A 25,460-nucleotide genomic window follows, 5' to 3' on the forward strand; every position below is an offset into this window, starting at 1 on the left:
TTCTAGAAACAAGAGATGATAAGTTTAGATTAATCAGTATTGTCTGCGATCAAAGACGTACGAGTCATATTAAAATATATGTAGCCAGGCTTTATTAATAGACAATATTTATTTCATTCCATCACCGGTCTTTAAATTTTATGGAAACTGTTTCTCCCTCCCTCTCTCTCTCTTAAAACCTGAATCCCTACCCAATCCAAAAGCATCCTCCAATAATTAATCATCACGTAACATTCATTAACTAAAGTAAGCTAAAGCAAAAAAGAAAAAAAAAAACCTAAAATCATCATCTCCACTCACATACATACACATAAATACACACCCTCACTAACCTGCCACCCCTTCTTTCAAACTCAATCGATCGTTGCGTGACATCGATCGGTTCAGTTGTTATGGAAGAAATGTACGGCTTCCATTCGACATCCAGTTACACAAATATTCCACCAGAAGAAAACTACAACCTGATTCCGGAGAATAATAATAATCTCGGTTTCCAATCGTCTGTTGATCACTACTGGCCGTTATGCGGATCAGATGATTTGTTATCGGTAGCTGCGTCAGTTGTAACTGATTCAGTTACGACTGAACCAGCTCATAAACAGATAATTAATTATATTCTTCCTAAAACCCGGTTCAATCGACAACGTGATGATGATAAAGCTAATGATGATGATGACACGATCAAGGAGAAGATCGCGTCTCATCCTTCGTTCTCGAAGCTGATCGACGCTTACATCGATTGCCAAAAGGTTTTCTACATAAACTATTTCGATCGTTTTCTCTAACGCTAGCTTTTTCTTCGTCACTGTTACTCTTTGGACACGTTAATAATTTATTTATTAGTAACAGATACTAATAAATATTATTTATTGTCCAAAATTTCCAACGGTATGTTTTACAAACTAGTTATTTCCAAGTTGATTTTGTTAAAAACGTTTACTGTGTGACGATCAACGAACGCACTCAAATCAGTTAATTTTCCTTAGTTTTCGACTAGTCTAAAGTCGAATTTGACCTAGATGGTTTTAGATCAATATTATACTAAATATAATTATACTTCTAAGTATATATATTTCAGTTTAGTAATTGTAATAGAGTTTAATGTTTTATAAGTTTTAATCAAATTTCCGCTGCTTTTTGTGACAGACTAGCTACTAGTATAATACTATCATAATTTGTTGTCTTGATGAATAAGTGAATAACATTTATACAGGTAGGTGCTCCACCAGAGATCGCGTGTTTGCTAGACGATATCCGTCAGGAAAACGACATTCGTAGACGAAACGCAACCACCTCTACTTGCTTAGGGCTGGATCCTGAGCTCGACGAGTTCACGGTTCGTTTCGATATTGATTTCTTTACCAAAAAAAGTGTTATTAGTTAACAACATATGATAAATTATTTGAATTTGTATTTAGCACTTAAGAATGAAATATTGTTGGAACTGTCCATATCCGGTTCATCCTTTGGAATCATATCACATCCCGAATCTAATGAAATAGGATGAACTGAGACGGTATTTTGTAAATACGTATTTATTTTTGAATAGATTAACCATTTTTTTTATTTTCCGATTGCCTGAGAAAAGAAAGATCTTGTTGTTTCTTCAACAATAGATGAAGTTGTTACATGAAATAAATTATTTGAACTAGTTGCTTTAATATTTGATTGATTTTCATGTAGGAAACCTTTTGCTTATTATTATCCAAGTACACATCTGAACTCTCAAAGCCTTTTGATGAAGCTGCAACGTTCCTAGGCAACATCGAATCACAACTCCGTAATCTCAGCATAGGTGCGTATGATAACATCTCTTTTTACTGCATTTGTTAGTTTAGCGCACGATAGCATAAGCACCTACACTTTTTGCTCATGAGTTTGACTCGTACGCAGAAGCCAGATAACTTTATGTGACTAGGTATATATAGTGTTATCTAGAACAGTAGATAATAATATCACATGAAAATTAAAGGCTAGTTTTTAGCAGTTTAATAATATATATGTTATTTCTTAGATATGTTGCTGTGTTTATTCAAGATGGTCATATCGATCCTATAACTAATATAGGAAACATATTTATTTTAAATTTGTACATAACAAATACAAGTATGATCATAAGATATATGCTAATTAGGGTTTAACTTGAAAGTGTGTTTTGTGCTTAATTAAATTTGGATTATGTATCTAAAGCTGCAGTTTGTAACAAATTTATAAACTCGAACTCATGTGCATTCTACTTATTGTTTAAAAGCTTTGTATGGTTATACATATTTACAGTTATATATATATATATATATATATAGATAGATAATATTGTTATTTATTTAGTAATATTTACTATGTAATTTTATTATTATTTATTATTATTATTATTATTATTATTATTTTATTATTAGTATTGTATAAGTAGTACGTTTGTGAGCCTAATCAAAGTCGGTGTATGAAGTTGGGCTCGGGTTTGTTTTTTAAATAGCATCTCCGTTTGGATTTAGCTGGATTCAATCTTTTCACGAGCCGATCACATGTTGCTCAATTGCATCTCGACAAATTTTCACCCATGTTTCTGCCTAACTTTGTGATTATAAATAATGTTAAAACTTAGCAGTGTGTTGAACAAGTGTTATATAATTGTTTGTGTTTGGTAGGTTATTATTATCTGCCTTTTACATCACATCACTACAAGAAATATAGCACATTAGGTTGGAATTACGGACCAATGAACAGTAGTGAAACATTTTCATTATTATCATTTTAGGTCGTGTTAAGTCGTATTTGGGTGGTTTGTGTCTTTTAAGTACAAACATTTAGTAGTTAACAGTAACAAAGTATTCTTGATTCTACTGTCTATATTTTGCCTATAATTAACAAGTAATTTTAATGACTTAGCTGGTTTGTCGATCTTTTATTGGATCTCTATTAGAACATGTGTAGTAATATTTATGTAGAGGGTCTCATAACTCACAAGGTGGTCAGGCTTTACAGGAGGAGGTTAGAAATTGTTATACTAGATGTTGTTTAATTTTTTGAATGAATGAGTAATATATTTTTTAAGTTTTACATGTGTTATTTCTTATAACCATGAAAACTTGTTAACGGAAAATTTACATGAAAGGGTAAAATGAAAAAATGGAAAGCTGTGGTAAAAAAATTCTTATTTAATTGAAGTTCATTTATCTTAACCAAATCCGAGAAGTACAGGAATCAACTTTCCTAAAGAAGCTTACTTTAAGGTTTAATATGCTGTACTTGTTGTTTCAGGTTTTTGGCCTCTATTCTTTTTCTCAGTTGATCTGATCCGTATACTATTACTTAATTGAACAAAGTACAATTTGCTTTGAGTTCTATCAGCTTTCAGTTTGTTTTTTAAACTTCTCGATTGGTTATTAATTATTTAACTATTCATTAGTTGTTCATAGTAGACAACTTTAATACTTTTTTTAATTACTATACCAAAATTTAATAATAAAAACTGATTTAGTAAGCATCTTGGTCAGAAAGAATTCTGGTGTTTGTCAACAAGCTAATTTGGCAGCTTTTGATGCTCTCACAAAATATTTTAGTGCATGCGTTGTTAAAGACACCAGACTTTTATAACAAGACATGTGTTAATTCATATGATTTGTATAGACCAATACAGGTCGTATAGATGACAAAGTGTGTTATGATACGTCGACCAGTAAATTATATGACTTGTATAGAGTTATACATGTCATGTAACACATATACGAGTCATATAACTCTATACATGTTGTATATTTATTCTTTATATGTCTTATAACTGAAAAGTGTATAATTAACTACTAGTATGATTTCACCATAAATTCTAAAAAAGCATAGCCTATAATTTTTGTATTTTTTATACGATAAGCAGGTTACGTCCTCCAGAGTATAATGACGCAAGAATCTCATACAACACACATAGAGTAGGCATGACACCTTTGTATCTATACTCGTCTATACAATTCATATAGGCCTATACGCTTCATATAAGCATTAGGTATTAGAGTAGGTATGACATCTTTGTATCTATACGCCTCGTATAGGCCCTGGCAGGTTGGTGTCCGAATATAACATCTCTCTTTTGAGAGTATAACATCTCTATTTTGAAAATATATTTCGGATTTATGTTCAAAAATACTTTATTAGTAGGTCATAAATGAAAGATTTTTGATGGTTGCTTGGCAACTATAATTATATATATGTTTGCAAGTACATGCTAACTTGTGCTTTACAATTTTGTAGAAGCTAAATATTCGTTCACTTTTTAAGATTCTTTTATTTCATTTATTTTGTGCAGTTAAGGAATATAATCATATGCGTAGATTGTTTTTGGTCATGTAGCCATGTTGTTAAAAAAGTAATGGTATATATGTTTATTCATATTTCATATGTCTAATATATGTGTGACGTTTGACACATGACTCATGAGTAAGATATTTTATTTTTTTTATGTGTTTGAATCTTCTTATTAAGTTGATTTTTAAACGTTCTAATTAGACATAACACTATATTTAGGTTGTTATACATTTCTAGTATTTTTTTGAGAGTTTTATTATTTTTTTTCTAATAAAATCCTTGAAAATAAAGCTTTAAACTTTAGAAAATTTGTTTGTAATTTATTGTCATTAAAAGTCATTTAGGTAAACTCAAATTACCTAGTATATTCAAAGGGACATATGAATGAATATTGATAGAAGTTAAAAGGTGTGCAATGCATACTCGCTCAAGGAGCTGCAAAATACATTTTATGGTTATTGGTTCAGTGTATTTGCTTGCCATGCATACACCTTTTGGAAACCATTTTTTGTCTAACGGGTCGCTTGGTTCATACAACAACTATTATTAGCAGTAACTCGTGTTCTGATTTTACTATAGATAAGCGGTAATTGTGATCCTATTATGAACAACTAGTAATTGTGATCTATTGTTACAGTTACTGTTCATGGCAACACAAAACTGGATACCATTTTAAACGCTAAAACAATCTTTTAATGAAGAGTTGTCTTTTTTATTACATTTATTACACGTTGTGATAGTTCTCCAACTATAAAATGTCAAACTTTAGTTTATTATGGCATGTTTTCTAAGACAAATAAAAATAACTTAATATGAGAGAAGATTCAAGAAAAATTATCTACGTTGTTCCAAACCATAAAATTTAATAAATAGTTGGGTGTGTATATATACAATATTGAATAAGTTTGAAAACAAGATGAACTTTTAAGTAATAAATTCTTTTTTACGCCCTATGTGAAACATGATATTGGGTTAAAGTGAAGGCAAATTATTGAGTTTCATATTATTTAATCGTAAAAAAATAAAAAGATAAATCATCGCCATCCTCACTCCCACGAACCCTTTCACATCGACCCCCTAATGCCCACCCGCGGCGCAATTGTTGTAGCCCGCCCTTTAACGACGTTCACATCAAATAGCCTAATGTTACACAGTTTTCAAATAATATGATGTGACCGATAACCATTAAAGGTATTTCACAACTAAGTTTATCAAACATGTTCTTCGTTTCATATGCTACAATAGGAAACACTTGAATTCTGGTTTTCAATAAGTCAAGAGTAATGATAGTAGTCATGTAGATAGCCATTGAATGTGTTGTCACTCGTCGTAAGTATATCTCTTATAGACCCTCTCTCTCACCTCGTCACTTTCGCAACATCTCCTCTCTTTTCCACATCTATCATCCCTTCCGTGGCTTCGAGGTTGCCGTTATCCAGTTTTGCCAACTTTTAGTTTTGTTGTAGCCTAATTTTCTTGAACTTATTTTACTTGATATATTTGTGAGAGTCATTCGGAAGCAGTCTCTCTCAATTCTCTAATATAAATGTATGGTTTGCCTATATCATATTTTTCTATACCCTGCGAATAGCTTTGTTAGAGATGAGATTCTATCAGGGTTTATAGCTGTATTTATGATATCCGATTTTTGGTGGAAAAAAACAAGCTTTGACTGTTTGACCAAGTATTTAGAAAAATAAATGAGATGAATAATAATTGAAGTATGGGGTGGTCTGGTAAACTGGAAAGAGAATGTATGGATAGGGATTGGGAAGAGAGGGTGGCAAGTGGACTGGTCTGAGATAATATGAGATAATAAGATACGACTGGATTCTCAATTATTTATGATGTAGGACTCACCTACAAAACCTATGAAAGTATAAATCACTAGCTAGCTAGCCTGTTTACTTGTGGGCGATATAAACTAGTCTAAACCATATTTAACGTTTGCAAATTGGCTCACGTCTACTTAATTAGTGATTTATCTATCATTTACGTGTATTAGAACTCTTGTTCTTAAGGATAAATTATTATTAATATTCAAACTATGCGTGTGGTGTATTTGGTACGTCTCCGTCTTTTACCGACTTCTTTTACATTATACATATATGGTTTTATTAGAAACGTCAAAAGTAGTGTCACGTTGTTGCCATGTAGGCAAAATTTATTCTACTAGCCATATTCAGTAAAGTATTATTATGATTGGTCATTGAAATTAACTAAACGTACGCAAACACCATCACCAACCGCTCATACTCGTTCGCCCCACCCATGCGCCAAAAACGCCCCATCATATTCATGGTGGTGTGAGGCGACGGCGGACGTCTATCCATTACATATATAGCCTTATCCAGATTAGTTTTTAACGTTACCTATTTCATCCCTAGATCAATTTACTTACAACCATTAAAATGCAAATCTTTCTTATACTCTCCCACAATTTTATTATAGCTTATATTATGGTAGCATAATATGTATAAACTTTTTTATATACAGTGTTTGGTGGTCACGTCATAATAATTTAGTTGGAGTGAATCTTGACTAACATAGTTCTAGAAGATAATATATGGGCAAAGCAGTCCCTGGATACAACGGGTGGTCTAAAACAACTTTCTCACATGGTCTTCCGTGTTTTCCGCTGCATGTTATTTTTTCTTTTGTTTGCTTTTTGTGTGTTGAGCAATCAATCAATGCACCCCAACCACCACCCCCTCCTGTCACACGTACCCCCCCCCCCCCACCCACTCGCACGCTCATAGTTTGGTTTAAAACCGTAAAACTGGTATTCGGTTTGGTTTTATAGTCGGTTTTTTACTAACTTTTGGTCAATTAGTTGGTTTTAAAAATAAAGTTTTCAAATTAATCGTATAAAACCTACCCGAACTGTGAACACCCCATATACTACACATTAGGGTGTGCACTTTTTGTCGAGTATAGGTACCGTATCAAACTTATATCAACCGAACACCCATGGTATCTATATTCGTTTTTCATGTTTAGTTTAAATACCTTTTAGTTTCGATATTTTCACTTATTTTGGTATCGATGGGTACCAAATCGACATAATCTTCGGTTTTGTTATATTTTGGTATGGCAGTGGTCTCATTACTAGCATTAATTCAAGTTAAGCCAGACTGACCCAATCTTCTAAGATGCTGACTTATCAATCAACATGCCTATCATCTTTTCACTTAAACACATTTTTACCCCAAACACTACCATACGCATCTTTCTCAATATTTGTGTAAAAGGAAATAAAATAGTTTGAGCCGCACTTAGCATGCACCTAGCCAAGGGCGGCACACACAAATTGTTGATGCCTCAACAGTCAACGCAGCATGTCCCATATGTGCATACCACCTCTCGACGGATGGTGTAAGGATGGCTGCGATGTAGGTGGTCTTAGGGTTTAGTCCCACTAGTGTTAATTTGTATTAGGGTTTTGTCCTTATTTTTATTTGTACTGATGTAAATCAAAGATATAAGAGAGAAAAAAAAAACTTGATATCTCTTTTTCCTTTCTTAATTTTTTTTATATATACGCATCTCTAGCGACGTTTTCTAGCAGCAAAACCTTCTAAGTTTGGTCTCACATCTACATGTTTACGACACCACAACCATTGTGTTATCATTTTTCCGAGCCACATATCAAAAATTGCCGTGTGCTCTTGTGGGCTACACGTTTCATTGTTCAGTATTTTGGATTTTATAGTTGTGGTGGGAGACTGAGAGTGTGTTGGAATTGAATAGGACATGTGAATAGGACAGGTCTGGTCAGGTGCACTGTTTTGATGTTATTCTACTGGTTTAATTAGCTTACTAGAACATACATGAGACTACGACACTTTACGTTTACTTAACATAGAACATGCAAAATTTAATGTTAGGACAAACGGTTGGCATTGCATTCAACTTTTCCTTTTCCACTTCTATTAAGCTTTTGCAAAATGCACTACAAGAGTGAGAGTTGTAATGTGACACAGGGTTTTTAGTGATCATATAAGAGGATACTATAGTAACCAGTATGAAATTTTATTTATACATATTGAAGAAACACTAATCGGACCCCGGGCAGATTACGGATAACCTGGGGGTTAAATAGATGTTTCCCACGAGGGGTTAGACCCGGCAAATATTGTTCTTCTGATAACCTGCAAAACAGACCGTGAGCTCGTCACTGAGAATGGGGGGTTCCTCCTTGTGACCACCCTCCGGCGTGAGAATCAGACTAGATTGCTCTTGAATATAAATGTATATTAAGAGATTGCTAGAGCAGATATCAGGTATAATATGTAATACGAGATAGTATATGATGATGATAAGATGATCATACCATTTGGTGTATTTATAGCCGAAGGTAGGTTTCCAAGAAGGTATTGCCGGCTGAATAGTATTCCTGTTCTACCAACTGTGGCCTACGCACGTGCCATGCTGGTAGTTGGTGGGTAGGTAGCGGCTGACAGTAACCAGGCCTGCTGTGTACTATTCCTTTTCCACCAACTGCCGGCTATGCACGTGGTATGACAGGAGTTGGTGAGTAGGCAGCGGCTAATAGTGACATACAGTACAAGAGCATGCTGCTCGCCATACTGTTGTCAATGAGCTGTCGTATCTTTGGTCAGATCTTTTGCCCATACCTCGTCAGGTACAGTACAGAAGATCTTCCCGTATCGTACGGACTGGCTTATTTGGGCGGGAGTATTCCCCCTCCCGCCTTTGTGCGGGATTGTTCCCGGCTTTGCTCATCTCGTCAGGTGACTGCTGAGTTATTGAGAGCTAAGTGCCTTGTGCGTGTAGCCTTGCTGCGCGGGTGGCCTTCCCTGATGGCTTGTATCCGCAGCTGCGGGGACAGGCAGAGTACTTCACCATTGGGAGGCATTTCCTGCGGGAACAGCTTGCGTACTGCGCGTAAGGACGTCACGTCTCTGAGCATGGTGGGTCATGCGGATCCAGTTGGTTTCTGCGCAGACGTCTCTCTTCAAGGTGAGTCTTGCGGGTCCAACTAGGCTCTGCTGGGACCTACCTCTTCAAGTCCCCCCAGTCCAATGTTCTTCTCATGAATGTTTAATAAAGTGAGGTGAACTTTTGGACTTAAGCAAAGGGTTTTGAAAAGGGGTTTAGTTTTAAGGTTTTCCATGGGGATTCTTCCCGCGGAAGTCCTTGTCACTTGCAGAAATTCCCGACTTTCCTGCTTGATCTTTGGGTATGATGCGGGTAGGTCTGTAACCTCCTCACAAGTCAGGAACGTTGAGTCCCACATGTGTGGATTCTCCATGAGGTTTTGGTAGTTTTGAACATAGTGATCAATTATGTTAAAACCACCAATTCCATCCTGGAGCTTCAAACAATGTAGTTCTCGACGTTCCCGCTATGCGGGGATGTTATTTCCGTTTCCGCAAGCATTGCCCAGAAGATCCTTCTTGGTTTCAATTCCCTGCGGAGCGCTAGGTATGTGAAGGGTTTTGCCTTGACACTGTACCCGCACTCGTCTTACGGTTACTTTACTTCCAAGGTATTCCTGGCGTCCATTCCCTGCGGGTGCTAAGTATGTGAAGGGTTTTGCCTTGACACTGTACCCGCACCCGTCTTATAGTTACTTGGTTGCCAAGGTATTCCTGGCGTCAATTCCCTGCGGGTGCTAAGTATGTGAAGGGTTTTGCCTTAACACAGTACCCGCACCTGTCTTACAGTTACTTGGTTGCCGAGGTATTCTTGGCTTCAATTCCCTGCAGGTGCTAAGTATGTGAAGGGTTTTGCCTTAACACTGTACCCGCACCTGTCTTACAGTTACTTGGTTGCCAAGGTAAGGGGTATTTTCCCGCTTACTTTTGAATCTTTTTGAATTTTTTGAAATTCGAAGAGTTGGTGAAAGGATAAGAACAGTCCAAACCTCTGAAACGTCGTGCGACGGTTTCTTCTGACTGTGTCAGGACGTGCAGGAAGTTATGGTGACGTGACAGTACATGGTCATTCCAGACGCTTTTTCAGGCGCGTGGGCGCGATTTTTCGGGCGCGTGGCCGCGAAATTAATGGCACGCGTCCTTTCAACAGCTGTTGCCAGCTTGCTTTTTGCCACGTGTCATAGTTTCATTGCACCTTCGATTTCTCTCTCTTCCTTATTAAATTCATCGCATTAATTGCGATTAGTATATAAAGGGGGAGAGGGTCCTTTGTAATCCACACTTTCGCTTTTCTCTTCATCTTCAAGACGATTTCCGCCGAATACTCATCTTTTCAGTCGAGCATTCTCTTGAAATCGTTTTCTTCTTTCATCTGCAAGATGTCTTCTCATGATCTTGAGGCTACAGCCCAGGAGGCTGGGGTGTACGCCGATGACAAGAGTACTGCTGGCGAGTGCCAGTGTGCTCTGCCTGTCGATCTATATCAGTACATCGTCAGGAAGTTCATGCTCGAGTCTCTCGAGCCTGAGTTTCCTGAACCCCATCAGACGGTGTATGATGCCCCCAGAGGCAAGATCGGGGTATATGCTGCATTCTTTGTCTATGGGAATCTTAGGTTCCCGTTGACAAAGTTTGTGTACCGTGTCCTGGAGAGGCACTACACCTAACCGAGGTACACCCGATGGCAATCGCGAAGATTCGCCACTTCGAGTGGGTGTGCCGGATTCTGGGCGTTGAGCCCTTCGTCGACTGCCTGATGACCTTCTACTCTTGGAGGTGCATCCAGGGGTGGTATACTCTGATAACCCGGATCAAGGGTTTGAAGAATTGCGCAACCGAGCGCAGTCTTCGTTCGTGGAAGCGGGAGTTCTTTTTTATCTCCACTCGCGCCATCCCCCTTGCCATGAAGTTCAAGAATGGGCAAGCACTTCCCAGCCTTCACGCCTCCAATTACCAGGAGGCGGAATGGTTCTCGAAGATATCCCGAGTCCAATCTCCGGTTTACCGCTTTGCGGAGTCCGGGATGGTGATGCTCGGGATGAGCCGGGTGTGGAAGGATGCGGATTCGCGAAAGATCCCGATCGTCCTCGAATACGGTTTGAACTCTGTTCCTTACGGTATGCTCTGTTTCTTTTTGTTGATTTAGAATCTCTTCTAACTTCTTTCCTGTTTATTTCAGAGGGGAACGACTTGCAGTCGCTCTTGTATCCGCGGGAGGCTGACAGTCCCGCTCGGATGGGTACTCGTGCTCTAGATGAGAACGAGTTGCCCATCCTTGAACAGACGGCGGATCGGTTCGTGGAGATCTACCCGCCAGGCCACGAGATCCTGAGCGCCAGGCGGCCAGGTAAGGCGTTATTCAACCCTCGACCCCTTAATACTGAAACCTCTGCTGGAATTCCTCTAATCTTGTGTTCTGATGAGGAATCCGCAGATGGTCCTCCGTTGGTGCGGAAGAAGAAGGCTGCCGGCGGGAAGGGAAAGGCGAAGGCCTCCACTGCCGATCCGGTGCCTCGGTCTGATTCAGAGACCGAGAGCGAGGAGGTGGCGGGGAACCCGGGTGGTGATAGGACCACTGCTCCGGAGGCTGCGACTGTCACCTCCGGAGAGCCCAGGAAGACGACGGTGAGCGGCGTAAAGAGGCCGGCTCCATCGGGTTCGTCCCCGCCTCTCCGTACCATTAGGCTCAAGAAAACCCGTAAGTACAAACTTCCCTTATTTTTAACTTCATAGCTTTCCATCATTAATACTTATCTTCCTTGTGCAGGCGTGGATGTTGACGCATTCCAGGGTGGAGCGGGGATGAGTACCTCTCCGCCCATGACGGTAGGCTTGGTCAGCCTACCTGAGGCGACGACCTAGGCGGCTACGCCTGCTTCCGCTGGTTCAGTTGCTCACTCCGTTGAGCCAACTGTTCCAGCTGTGATGACATCACCGCCGGCTGTCAGTGCCATATTTACCGCATCTTTCACTGAGCCGGCGGTTACTTTTTCTGCGCATTCCGCAGCGGCGACCACGGTTGTGAGTTCACCTCTGGTGAGTTCACCTCCGTTGGTTTCTACCGCGGCGGCCTCCATGCCTCCGACGTCGGCAGCTACAGCCGATACTTCAGGTATGCTTGGGGCTTATCGCCAACCTCTGCCTCCTTCCCATCTGCCTGACCTGTTGGATGGATTTCCCTTGGGTTCAGGTGATGGGTTTGGCGGCTATCGGCCTGTTGTTGACCCTACAGGTGCGTAGGGTTCTTTTGGCCTCTTTTTTTTTTTTTTTTTTTTTTTTTATATCATCTTTTCCTAACTGCTTTTTGTTTCTTGCAGTGTCGGATTCCAATGAAGTGTATGTTCCACGATGGAACATCCGCCGAGGAACAACCCTTCGCACACCTGTGGAGTGCTTGGAGTGGGCTCGTCACGCAGCTCCCAGTGGTGCGTTGGGGGAAGCCATGGCTAGCTACCAGGAGGGTAGGCTAACCAATGAGCTTCGGGTTCTCCTGGCCCGGATGCAGCCGCGCGTCGAGCTGCTTTGTCGTGAAAACGACAAGTTAAAAGCAGCTCGCATTCAAGAAGTAGCTCAGGCGCGGGCTGTCCGGGAGGAGAATAGGAGGCTCTCCGCCCCTGCTGCGGAGAAGGAGAAGGCGTTCAAGGCCCTTGAAGTTGAAGTTCAGGCCCGTCTCGAGGCCCGTTCCAAGGCTGCCCAAGCTGTTAACGAACAGCTTCGGCTGGCTAAGGAAACTGCTCGGAACGCAACTGAAAGGGCCACCAAGGCTGAAGCTGTTGCTGAGCCTCTACGCGTGGAGAATGAGGAGCTTAAAGCCAAATTAGAGGCTCTCCAGCAGGCTCATGATGCCTTGGCGATAGAAGACGCCAAAAAGCTCCAAGAGATCTTGGACCAGAGGGGGGTGTTTGACCACACTGAGCGGAAGCTAAAGGGCGTCGAAGAGGCTGTGGCTAAAGAAGTGTTGCTTGCCAACCTCAACAAAAGTGAAGCCGAACGCGCCCGTAACGAAGCTCAAGCTGTCCTCCAGGAGGCTCTGGTTGCCAAGGAATGGCTTCTTCGAGAAGCGTTGTCTCAGGTTTGCTTTTCATGTCTTTACGCTTTTCTTTGTAAATAGAAAAGGTTTTGATACTTGTATTTTTTTTCTTTTGTAGGTTGTGCATCGGGACTTCGCGGATACGTCTTATGACGATGCTATGAGCGCAGCCCTCAACGCTTCTCATGAGGATGGGGAAAAGGCCGGCTTCCTGCTTGGTCTAGGGTTCGTTGAGAAAGGCATCCCGCCTTCCAACTTCCCTTTATTTGATGTGGATACTGAAGCTGTATACGACCAAGCAGTGAATCAGTATGCCGCCTTCCCGCATCCGGTGGTGGAGAAGGTGAACGAAGTTGCTGCTGCTGATGATGGGCTAGCTATCCTTAAAGCTTTCCTTGAACCGCCACGCTCTACTGATGGTGCTGGTCCAAGTGGAAGTGGCCCTGAAGCTTGATCCTGAAGATCCCTTCCCACTGCTAGGATAGGTTTAGCTTGTATAGATTTATATTCTTGTAGGCGGGTAGTTACCCGGCCATTCTTGTAATGAATATTATGAAATATAAATCTTTGTGCGGGTAAGACCGCTATTTTCACTGGATTACTTGCTTTATAAACATTATATGACTTGCATACTTTAGTTTAAATTAGTAATTTTCCAAGTGTTTAGAATAAGTTAACCTTTGAACGTGGTAGATAATAGGTTGAAGTTTTGCTTCCTCTTTCGTGATTGTGCGGGTAGGACCGTCACTTGCACTTAGTAGGATGGCTAAACTTTACCTATATCTGACCTGCGTGGAGGTTTTCCTCATCTTTTTAGAAATTTCTAAGTGTTTAGGATAAGTTAACCTTTGAACGTGGTAGATAATAGGTTGAAGTTTTGCTTCCTCTTTCGTGATTGTGCGGGTAGGACCGTCACTTGCACTTAGTAGGATGGCTAAACTTTACCTACATCTGACCTGCGTGGAGGTTTTCCTCATCTTTTTTAGAAATTTTCTAAAGTATTTTGAATAAGTTAACCGTTCGACGCGCGGTTGTCAATAGGTTCGGTTTCGTCTCATGATTTGTGCGGTTAGGACCGGCACTTTCATTTAGTTGGATGACCAAAGTTTACCTGTGACTGACCTGCGTGAAGGTTTGCCGTTTTTTGGGTTTATGCGGGTTTTGCCGCTTTCCCCACGCAACGACTTTCACACTTATGTATGCGGTGAAAACCGGCATATCAGTGTTGAATAAATTAACCGTTCGACGCGCGGTTGTTAATAGGTTAGTGTTCAGTTTCCTCTATCATGATTCATGCGGATAGACCGGCACTTTCATTTAGTGGGATGACTGAACTTTACCCTTAACTGACCTGCGTGAAGGTTTGCCGTTTTTTGGGTTTATGCGGGTTTTGCCGCCTTCCCCACGCAACGACTTTCACACTTATGTATGCGGTGAAAACCGGCATATCAGTGTTGAATAAATTAACCGTTCGACGCGCGGTTGTTAATAGGTTAGTGTTCAGTTTCCTCTATCATGATTCATGCGGATAGACCGGCACTTTCATTTAGTGGGATGACTGAACTTTACCCTTAACTGACCTGCGTGAAGGTTTGCCGTTTTTTGGGTTTATGCGGGTTTTGCCGCCTTCCCCACGCAACGACTTTCACACTTATGTATGCGGTGAAAACCGGCATATCAGTGTTGAAAGTTCATAAAGTATAGATGTAAAATCATCAGCGTCGATGTTCTAAGGAGAATCATTTCCATTAGAAGTGGCTCTGGGCCTTTTCTTTACAAATTTGGAATTGATCTACATGCAAACTGTGTAATTGAGCTCCCTTCCATGTTGTTGGGATGGGAGTGCCATCGAGCCGATATGCACCTGGTTCGGGATCTCGTTCTTTACGCAGCATGTAGTCTCCACATTGAAGCTGCAATTTTATTCGTGTTTTCCCCAGCTGGGGTTCTACACGCATCAGCCTGCTCAGCGTTCATTGCGCCACGAGGTGCGCGAGCGTCCCATCTCTGACAAATGCTTCGACCATGTCCTTTACGTCTATGCATTCTTCAGTGTTGTGGCCTTTTGTCCTGTGAAAGTCACAATATTTGCTCCGATCAGCATTGTGATGATGTCGGATTATTGGAGGCTTTGGCCATGGGAGCTCCCCAGTGGCGAATATCTCGGTGACGCTTTTGGTGAGTGGCGTCCATCTGGAGTTCTGGTTTGACTGTACGTTATCCCTTCCGCCTAACCGATGTTGCAAGCCGGATGAGGTGTCAAAGTTTACCCTTGACTGCCAAATGCCTAGCTTCCGCTTTTTGTTTAGTCGGGCGGTAAGGACGTTGTTTTCCCTTGTTTTCTGGGTGTAGAGGTTTGTGCTCTGGGGGAGATCTCTACCCAGTTGCTTCTCCGTTTCAGCAAAGCGTTTTGCTGCTGTCATGATGGCATCCCATGTGGATGGCATGCCATCTTTACCCGTTAAGGTGCGGATGAGCTCTGGGTCGTTCGCGCCCTGGATAAAGGCAGCGCGAACAAGATCTTCGCTGATATTACCCAGACTTAGCTTCTTTGAGTTGAAGCGAGTGATGAAGTCTGGCAAAGATTCATCTTTTTCTCGAATGCACTTGAGGATTGTCCATTGCTCCTCGGTATACTTTCTTTGTTGGCTGAAGTGTTGGCTAAACTTCTGCTGGAAGTCTTCCCAATCGTAGATGTGGTGGGCCGGTAGACGATCGAACCACACTCTAGCTGCCCCAACAAGCGTCATTTGGAACATGTAACACCACGTAGGTTCCGTCCAACTACTGACGGTTGCCCCCGCTATGAACCTGTTCAAATGATCGTCTGGATCAGATATACCATCGTAAGTGCCGATGTTGGACATCTGTTTGGCACTTTTCGGGACGATTGCTTCCGCAATGTCCCTTGCAAATTTGGACGTTCCCGCCTTTGCAGCAGCTGGTGTAAATGTTTTGGAGAAGTCACGTGGGTTTCCACCTGCGTTTTTTGGTTTGAAGGTTTCTCCAAAACGCCTTCTCGGTTGGGAGTCCGTTTCCTTACGCTTCCCTTTCGCCCTATGACGAGGGTTTGCGTCAGTATTGGATTCCTCCGAATCATTGTCCCAGTACTCTCCGAATTTGTCAGCCTGTTGGACGGAACGCAAGCGTTCGTCCAACTCAGCTTGGAATTCCTTCTGACGTGCCTCCGCCCACGCTTTAACTTGTTCAAGTGTTTGGCGGGGGAGTCTCGTCTGTTGTCTTTCCGCCTGGGTATTATTGAATCCCAGGGGATGGTTGTTTACTGCACTTGCCCCAGCTTGGGTAACTGGGGTAGTGTTCGTAAAATTTACTGCACTTGCCCCGGCTTGGGTAACCGGGGTAGTGTTCGTAAAAACTGTGTAGTCGCCGGTATTCCTCCCAGTAGATGGGGTTGTGGTTACCGGAGTTTCTTTAACCATCTTTCCAGAAGTTTGAAAAAACTGAAAAGAAATGAAGTTCTAGCTTTTATGCACGGATGGCGCCAATGAAGAAACACTAACCGGACCCCGGGCAGATTACGGATAACCTGGGGGTTAAATAGATTTTCCCACGAGGGGTTAGACCCGGCAAATATGGTTCTTCTGATAACCTGCAAACAGACCGTGAGCTCGTCACTGAGAAGGGGGGGTTCCTCCTTGTGACCACCCTCCGGCGTGAGAATCAGACTAGATTGCTCTTGAATATAAATGTATATTAAGAGATTGCTAGAGCAGATATCAGGTATAATATGTAATACGAGATAGTATATGATGATGATAAGATGATCATACCATTTGGTGTATTTATAGCCGAAGCTAGGTTTCCAAGAAGGTATTGCTGGCTGAATAGTATTCCTGTTCTACCAACTGTGGCCTACGCACGTGCCATGCTGGTAGTTGGTGGGTAGGCAGCGGCTGACAGTGACCAGGCCTGCTGTGTACTATTCCTTTTCCACCAACTGCCGGCTATGCACGTGGTATGACAGGAGTTGGTGAGTAGGCAGCGGCTAATAGTGACATACAGTACAAGAGCATGCTGCTCGCCATACTGTTGTCAATGAGCTGTCGTATCTTTGGTCAGATCTTTTGCCCATACCTCGTAAGGTACAGTACAGAAGATCTTCCCGTATCGTACGGACTGGCTTATTTGGGCGGGAGTATTCCCCCTCCCGCCTTTGTGCGGGATTGTTCCCGGCTTTGCTCATCCCCTCAGGTGACTGCTGAGTTATTGAGAGCTAAGTGCCTTGTGCGTGTAGCCTTGCTGCGCGGGTGGCCTTCCCTGATGGCTTGTATCCGCAGCTGCGGGAACAGGCAGAGTACTTCACCATTGGGAGGCATTTCCTGCGGGAACAGCTTGCGTACTGCGCGTAAGGAAGTCACGTCTCTGAGCATGGTGGGTCCTGCGGATCCAGTTGGTTTCTGCACAGACGTCTCTCTTCAAGGTGAGTCTTGCGGGTCCAACTGGGCTCTGCTGGGACCTACCTCTTCACATATATACTAGGTTTTAATTAGTGTTATTTTTTTGTAAAGAGCGTTTTACAAAAGTTATTTCCCAAACATTTTTCCTTTACTATGGAGCTCTACATATTGAATTTATGCACTTTTTATGTTTAGTAATGGTGTAGATGAAATCGAGCCAAGTTTCATATATTGAGTTTGACTAATTTCAAGAGTCTAATTTGTATTAATATAATAACTTTTTTATATAAAGAAAATTACATAGTAAGTATTATTATACAAAAATTTATAATAAAATAACTAAATAGTATGTTTCCTATGTATAATATGAAGTTCAAATTGTATGTGTATGTATATACATACATACATCTATATATATATATATATATAAAATGTAGTTATACTAATAAATGATAAACTAGCTAGATGGGTCTGAAACAAGATCAAGCTTGAAAAATATTACAAGCCGTTGTCGAGTTTTAGACATAAATCTCGGAACAAGATGAATACAAAGAATTAAAGAAACACTTACACTACTAGCGAATAACCACTTTTATATCTTACGATGTGTCATTGTCTCACAAAATAACATTTTTATTGTAACGAGGTGATATGTTTTTCAGGTATAAAGTAATTATTTGAATATCTCATGTTAATGCTTTTGAAGTTAATTGCTAATCATCAAGGTAAGTTAAAAGATAATGGTCTAGTCTCTCTTTTACGGGCATAATTCAATGCACTTCCCTTCCCTCCGATCACATCACTCTATCAAATAAATCAACTTATATGCTAACATTCGTTGCCTTATTAAAATGTATGTCATATTACCATCACATTTAATGCTCCATGTATATGAGCATATACCATCGTACATTCGTTTTCCCATGTGCTCGCTAAATACATCAAATCAACGTACATAGGGAATTGAATAGTAAAATACGAGTTGTTACTTTATGATTATGATACTCTTAATATATGTACAAAAGTAACATGTAGAAAGTGATGGATGGGTTTATATAGTTTGTACTTTAGGAGAAAGGTGAAATTAGTGTTGTTCGTGTGTCAACGTTAGAATAAAGAAAGGGGTTCATGAATGTTATATATTGGTGGTGACTGACACTTTTATCTGTTGATATTGGTGGGGTATCTATGTATCTATCACCATCACTTTAGCCTTTCGTACATACTGACACTGAAACGACCAAACCAAGACTTGTCCTTACCCCAACACAAACATTATCATCGTCTTAATTTCCCACCATATTCACCACCACAATCCTAAAAACATTTCAATTTAGGTTCTTAGTTTTAGCAAATATCCGAAACAAAAAATCTTTGTTGAGATTTTATATGAGTACAAACATACCATATATATGCAAAGTTACATAACCAACTTTAAATAAGTAACTACATAATCGTACAAGTAACCAACTTTTTTCACTGTAATACATCATATGATTATGCAACCGTTTACCTCCTCTTTTTAACTCACAACGGTTTATTTACGTATAATGTCTAGATCAAAGATACATGGCTTTAGCATGTGAGAGTGAGATAGAAGTGCATATACAATAAAAGTTACATAGTACGTTAGGGTGTTATCAATACTATTACAAAACAGATTATTGTGACCATCATTTTGTGTCGAAAATTAGTCGTAAATGGTCATTTGCGACTGAAAATGAGTCACAGAGTCGCATAGATTTATAAATATATATTTGTGACTGTTTCGTCGAAATACTCATTTGTCAGTATTGTTAAAAATATCGAACTAATTTTTGATTTGCTAATAAATTGGCATTTTTTTCAGATGAAGGTGGCATATCATCAGATGAAGAAGTTAGTAGAGGCGAGGCGGATATGAACCAGGAACTGAAGGATATGTTGTTGCGTAAATTTGGAGGTCGTATAAGTTCCCTAAAGAACGAATTTACTAAGAAGAAGAAGAAAGGAAAGCTCCCGAAGGAGGCAAGGCAAACGTTACTTGATTGGTGGAGTTCACATTATAAATGGCCTTATCCTACTGTAAGTATTTACATACATTCTCTACTTGTATTTATCGCATCGTCTCTATGTGGTCTTACATGACAATATACATTTGTCACTAATAGATTCTTCCTATTTCAATACATTGAATGGACTGAAACTTTGAGCAATTTGCAAAATTTATAACCATTTATTAAATATTTTATATAAATTTTATAGCTTAATTTGTTACCCTAATTTTATTTTATAGTGTGAAATCTTTATTATTTATTAATGATGCTTTTTCCCATAATCCCACTAAATAATTAGCAGTTACCTGTTAAACAATACTTATGAAGTTAAGATACACTAAATTAGCAAAACCTAAAGTTAATTAGTAGCTCAAACTAAAATAGGCATGTTCATACTGACACATCTTAGATTATAATAATTGAAATGATAGGGATAATTAGGAACAAACCCCAACCTGACATTCACGGGTATGGGAGTGTATGGTATTAAGTAATATATGTCCTGATTACTAGAAACATACATCTCCGTTTACCTGAACCCTATATGTAAATATACTTTTTTCTACTTTATTTGTCTTTGGGTAATGGAATCACTAGTTCGCTAAATTTTAATTTTTATTGTTTTGGTTTTCTTAGATAATAAAATTATGTTCTTACAAATTGTCAAGTCATAAAGACAAGTACGTACATAGAATTCCCCAATGGCCAACTTTTAACAAACTAACGGGCATATATATACCTGACATGTAATAACTCGCATGGTATGGATCACTGTTTTGCAATCGGGATGAGACTAGAATTACCAATTCCAGTCCTATTGACTTCTACTTAAATCTAACCAGCTTAATTGCATTAGATAGACTATGATCTATGATGAAATAATCGATAAATGAATATGCAGGAAGGTGATAAGATATCGTTAGCGGAAATAACTGGATTAGATCCAAAGCAAATCAACAACTGGTTTATAAATCAACGGAAGCGGCACTGGAAACCATCAGAAAGCATGCAGTTAGCCATGATGGGTGGTCTTCCTGTTCCTCACCAGTATATTTATGATGATTAAACAACACATATATGTATACATATATATACATATACATATACATTGCATGCATTCATGTATGCATATGTATATTCTCAACTAAACAACTTAAATTCATAAACTGCAATAATTTAATCATTGTATGCTGAACTACTGCCTTTAACCTATACTTAATTAACTGTGCTAGAATGACTTGTTATCTTGTCAAAATCCGATGAACAAATTTTCAAATTGTGTAAAATTGTTAATGTGGATAATCTTTATACATATAACATCTGGCGTCACACCATTTTACTTGTAATTAGTAAACGAACTTCTTGTATTGTACATATGTATGGAAAAGTATATAAACTTACAAGGATCATTAGTGTGTTACCTAGGGGAGAATTGATAATGGGAAACCGTAGCAACCGAAAGTGAATCATCATCGTCATGATACCGTTGTATCTTTTCTTCTAACTCATTTATGTCATCATCACCGATAAACGGAGGATTAGAGGGTGTAGGTAAGGATTGATCATCTTTTGCTAGCATTTTTAGTACCATTGATATTGATGGTCTTAAAGATGGAGCTTGTTGGGTGCACAAGAGTCCTACATGTACCACTTTCATGGCTTGTTTTTTAAAATTGAGGTTAGGGGATGTTTGGAACATTAGGTTTGGATCAAGGATTTCTTCCACTGTATCTTGTTGAAAATGCCTCCATACCTGTTTTCATAACAAATAATTACAGAAGGTTAAAATAACAAATAAAAAAATGCATTTTGTGGATGGCTTGTTTTAAAGAAATTTGAAAATTTGGGTTATGTTTTATTTTTAACAGGACAAATTTTTTGAAACGGGTTACACTTACTAGCTTCTCTAACAATTTGTATCATTTTAAAGAAATTACATAGTGTTTTTTTTATCATATTTGACACGCTAATTATTTGTAAAGTTTGAGAAAGACAGAACTAAAAAGTGTTTGCGGTTCGGCTCAACCAACCAACTTGGTCCGCTATGAAAAATACCCTTGCACCTCAAATCTTAAAAAAAACAAAATTAAAAGTTGCAACATGTTATAATGGTTGAGTTTATTGTTTTGCTACTCAATGACCCCTTTTGACCAAAACCTAGTTTGATCAATTACCGACCCGACCCACCCATATTGCAAGGATAAAGGCAACAAATATGAACCACCAAAATTCCTATGAAAACCATAATCAAACAAATGAAGTTTGACACTTACAATTGATGCTAAGTTTTCTGAGTATTCTGAGTTTTTACTTCTGTTGTTCTGTATTCCAGTAACTACCTCCAACAACAATATACCATAGCTGTAGACGTCCGCTTTTTCGGTTAGCTGACCAAGGGCTAAATATTCTGGAGCCATATATCCACTGAAATTTAAAAGAATGTAAGCTGTATGATAGGACATTGTGTTTATAGTATGATACCTTTATGTTTGGCCGGTACTGATTAATTACAATATGAATAATATATTCTAATGCCACGATATTAGAGAAATCAAAATTTCGAGTACTTACAGTGTTCCTGCAATGGCAGTGCTAATGTGGCTCTTATCATCTTGAAAAGATCTCGCCAAACCAAAATCAGCTATTTTGGGACGAAACCTCAAGTCTAATAAGATATTAGAAGCTTTAATATCCCTGTGAATAATCCGGTTTTTGGTATTTTCATGAAGGTAGACAAGACCTTCAGCTGTGCCAATAATAATCTCAAATCTCTTTTCCCAATTTAGTTCCTTACCTTTTATTGCATCTGTAATAAAATAAAAGCTCGATTTTATTAACTTCATGAATACATAATTCTTGATGAAATGATATGGTTTGAAGCATGATTAAGCAGTAGGCACACACATGGCAAAATGAGTACGGCAAGTAGATCGTGCAGCATTTAAAAACGAGCAGTGGTTAAAACGGGTTACTTTGGATACCCGTCAAAAGGGGTCGGGTTAGGCTGATAAACAAGCACATTTTGTGTGATAAAAATTAGTGAAACAAACATGATTTGAAAAATTATATGTTTTCTAGAGTATAATATGTTGAATAAAATGATTTAAGAGGTATTATGCATTAAAAATAAATACACTAAGCATTTAAAAGGTTTTACATAATTTACATTTTTACCCCTATTCAGCATAAATGGAGGTAAAACATAACCCAAATCGATCCAATCATGGACCCAAATATGCCACCTTAAAACTTGTTTTGATTATTATATTTAACTTGTTGTGTCTTTACCAAATATGAAGCGATCGATGCTCATGTTGGGTAGATACTCATATACAAGAAAACTTTCTGGGCCCGAACAGCTGCATCCTAACAGCCTGACCAAGTTTTTATGTTCAAGGCTGTTAATCATGTTAACTTCATTATAAAAATCTTCTGCTCTGAATTTGTTGTTGAAAAAAAGCCTCTTCGCGGCAATCTCTCTTCCATCTGGAAGAACTCCCTATATAGTTTCGATAAATTGTATAAAATTAGTACTTGACAACCGAAAATGATATAAGAAAAGTTGAGTTTCTTATCTTGATATATAATGTGTCATAAGATACTTCCTCTGATGAGGTTTTCAGTATGTTTATGTTAAAATATATAATTATTCTTTTAATTTTTACTCAAGGGCAGTCTCATCATTCGGAATGTTTTTTGTCGGTACTGATATAAAGTATATTAATATTATCCCTAAAGAGTTTATAAAAGAACTGATAATGTATAATGTGTCACAGGGTACTACCTTGTATACGGACCCGAATCCTCCTTCACCAAGCTTATTAGAATCATCCCAAGAGCTTGTTGCTTTCTCAATAGTGGAGTACTTGAAGTTCAAGTTACTATCACTAAGAATCTTTGTCAGTTTCTTAGTGTCATATGAACCTGAATATAATCATCAATGCGAAAATTGGATATTAGAAGATTACTTATGCAATACTACATTCCATTATATAGTAAAAGTTACAATTTTGACCCATTTGCGTACGAATTGTCATTCAGGTTATGTATTGGTCAAATGGGTCGAAAGTCACGCGAACCGTATTTTTATGAAATAAAATAATTTTGGTAAGCATATTTGACATACCAATTACATTTTAAAAAATAATAAGTTTGGACAAAATGTGTTTTGGGTCAACCAACCGACCCGGTTTGACTCTTACCAAAAAACTTATTACTTTTGACCCAAACCGGTTACCCAGCCTGCCTGATTAACCCATTTAACACCTAGGATTAAAGCATGGATTGTTTTAACTTTTAATCACAAAATCTAGTCAAGTTCATCAAAGCATGGTATGCACCTGATCTCTTCTTTTGTACCCATTTCCATCTTCGTATATACAAAGCAATCAACAATGCAACTGCAAGGATCACAATGGAACTAACAACTGCTGTTATAACAACTATCATCCTCCCTGAAAAACCTATCAATATAAATTCATAAATAATCACAAACCTAAGACATATTTATGGTAACTGAAACAGAGCAAAAACTTTAACTACATGTCACATAACGACTCAATTGGTACAAAAAGTCCGCAAAACAAACCAAACGACGGTCACCAGTTTCCATAATGACCATGATAGCACGACGTTAGAAACTTTAATAACAAAATTTTAAAACAAAAATAATTCTAGTACCATGATGGGACAATAGTGAACACACATTGTTATTCTATGACATTTTCCCATTATTAAAACGTTAAAAAGAACTAATTGTTACCTCTGTTTTTCCTTCGGCTCGGCTCAGGATTGAGAAAATCAGTATCAGAATACCTCATAAAACATCCAGTCATCAACGCTCGCCCTTCAGACCAAGGCAAGCATTGTAAAACAGATACAGATGCAGCCTCCAAACAAATCCTACAAGAACTTGCATTCAACGTCTTCCAACAATTCGCCAACACATAAGCCGACTCATTAACCGTCCCAGAAACCACCACTTCTTCTCTAGCAAAATAATCAACATTAGTCAACGCGTCCCTAACAGCAGCTGACACAGCCTGCTTTACTGAATCTCTAAACACACTCTTCTTCCTTGTGGTATTCCCACAAATAAACGTGTCCCAGGGTCCCACATACTCGTCATAAAAACTATAGTTTTGAAATCTCATAAAGCAACCGTCTTGATAAACAAAAGCACCGGTATAAAGAAAGCAATGCGAAGTATAATAATGCGCTGCGTCATAGCACAAGAAGCAGTCGGTTGTGGAAAGATCACCGTAGCATTGAGCAAGTCCGTAAGTAGCATCAGGACCCGAGCCGGTACTTGCGGTTGCAAACAATGAAGATTGCATTTGGTTGCCAAGTTTTTCAGTTGTTTGGATGAAGTTTGAGCTATACTGTGTTGGATTGTTTTCTTTTTGCTTATTACAAGATATTTTAATGATTTGGTTTCTAGGAGCACCCTCTAAATCATCTATCATAAGTAGAATTATGATAATATTCATAAAAACATATGATGTCTCTATTGATCTCTTCATCATCATTTAAGTAGCTTGATTATGTTAATATCCTGTCTGGAATCAGGATAACCTTCTTCTTCTTCATATGCAAACTTGAATCATTGTTTTTTCTCGTAGTAGAAGCAAATTATATAAAAAAATTCATTTGCTCACATTAATCGCAAAGTTAATAGATTCCCAAATTCAACCTACAAATTAAGGGTGTGCTTGAAACAAAAAAAAAACCGTAAGAAAAAACAGATGGTTTGGTTTTCTGTTTTGGTAAAAGAACTAAC

General features: G+C 38.9%; 2 protein-coding genes across 2 annotated transcripts; one reads left to right on the plus strand and one right to left on the minus strand.

Annotated features, from left to right (window-relative positions):
• The first annotated feature begins 365 nt into the window (after window positions 1-365).
• Window positions 366-20,818, plus strand: LOC143544960 (homeobox protein knotted-1-like 6). Its single transcript, XM_077036928.1, has 5 exons — window positions 366-749; window positions 1,214-1,336; window positions 1,684-1,795; window positions 19,495-19,709; window positions 20,583-20,818. Exons 1-5 carry the CDS (start codon window positions 393-395, stop codon window positions 20,745-20,747), a joined length of 972 nt encoding a protein of 323 aa, XP_076893043.1. The 5' UTR covers window positions 366-392; the 3' UTR covers window positions 20,748-20,818.
• Window positions 20,819-21,014: 196 nt separating this feature from the next.
• LOC143544959 (cysteine-rich receptor-like protein kinase 2) lies at window positions 21,015-25,259 on the minus strand. The gene is made up of 7 exons (XM_077036927.1): window positions 24,444-25,259; window positions 24,022-24,144; window positions 23,466-23,605; window positions 22,970-23,180; window positions 22,253-22,487; window positions 21,955-22,105; window positions 21,015-21,434 (listed from the first exon to the last, which is right to left on the minus strand). The coding sequence occupies exons 1-7, from the start codon at window positions 25,207-25,209 to the stop codon at window positions 21,099-21,101; spliced, it is 1,962 nt and encodes a 653-aa protein (XP_076893042.1). The 5' UTR covers window positions 25,210-25,259; the 3' UTR covers window positions 21,015-21,098.
• Window positions 25,260-25,460: the final 201 nt, after the last annotated feature.

The sequence above is a fragment of the Bidens hawaiensis genome, unplaced genomic scaffold, assembly GCF_021521415.1.
Source record: "Bidens hawaiensis isolate Kalapana, Puna unplaced genomic scaffold, B.hawaiensis_p1.1 tig00013805_1, whole genome shotgun sequence".
NCBI lineage: Eukaryota > Viridiplantae > Streptophyta > Magnoliopsida > Asterales > Asteraceae > Bidens > Bidens hawaiensis.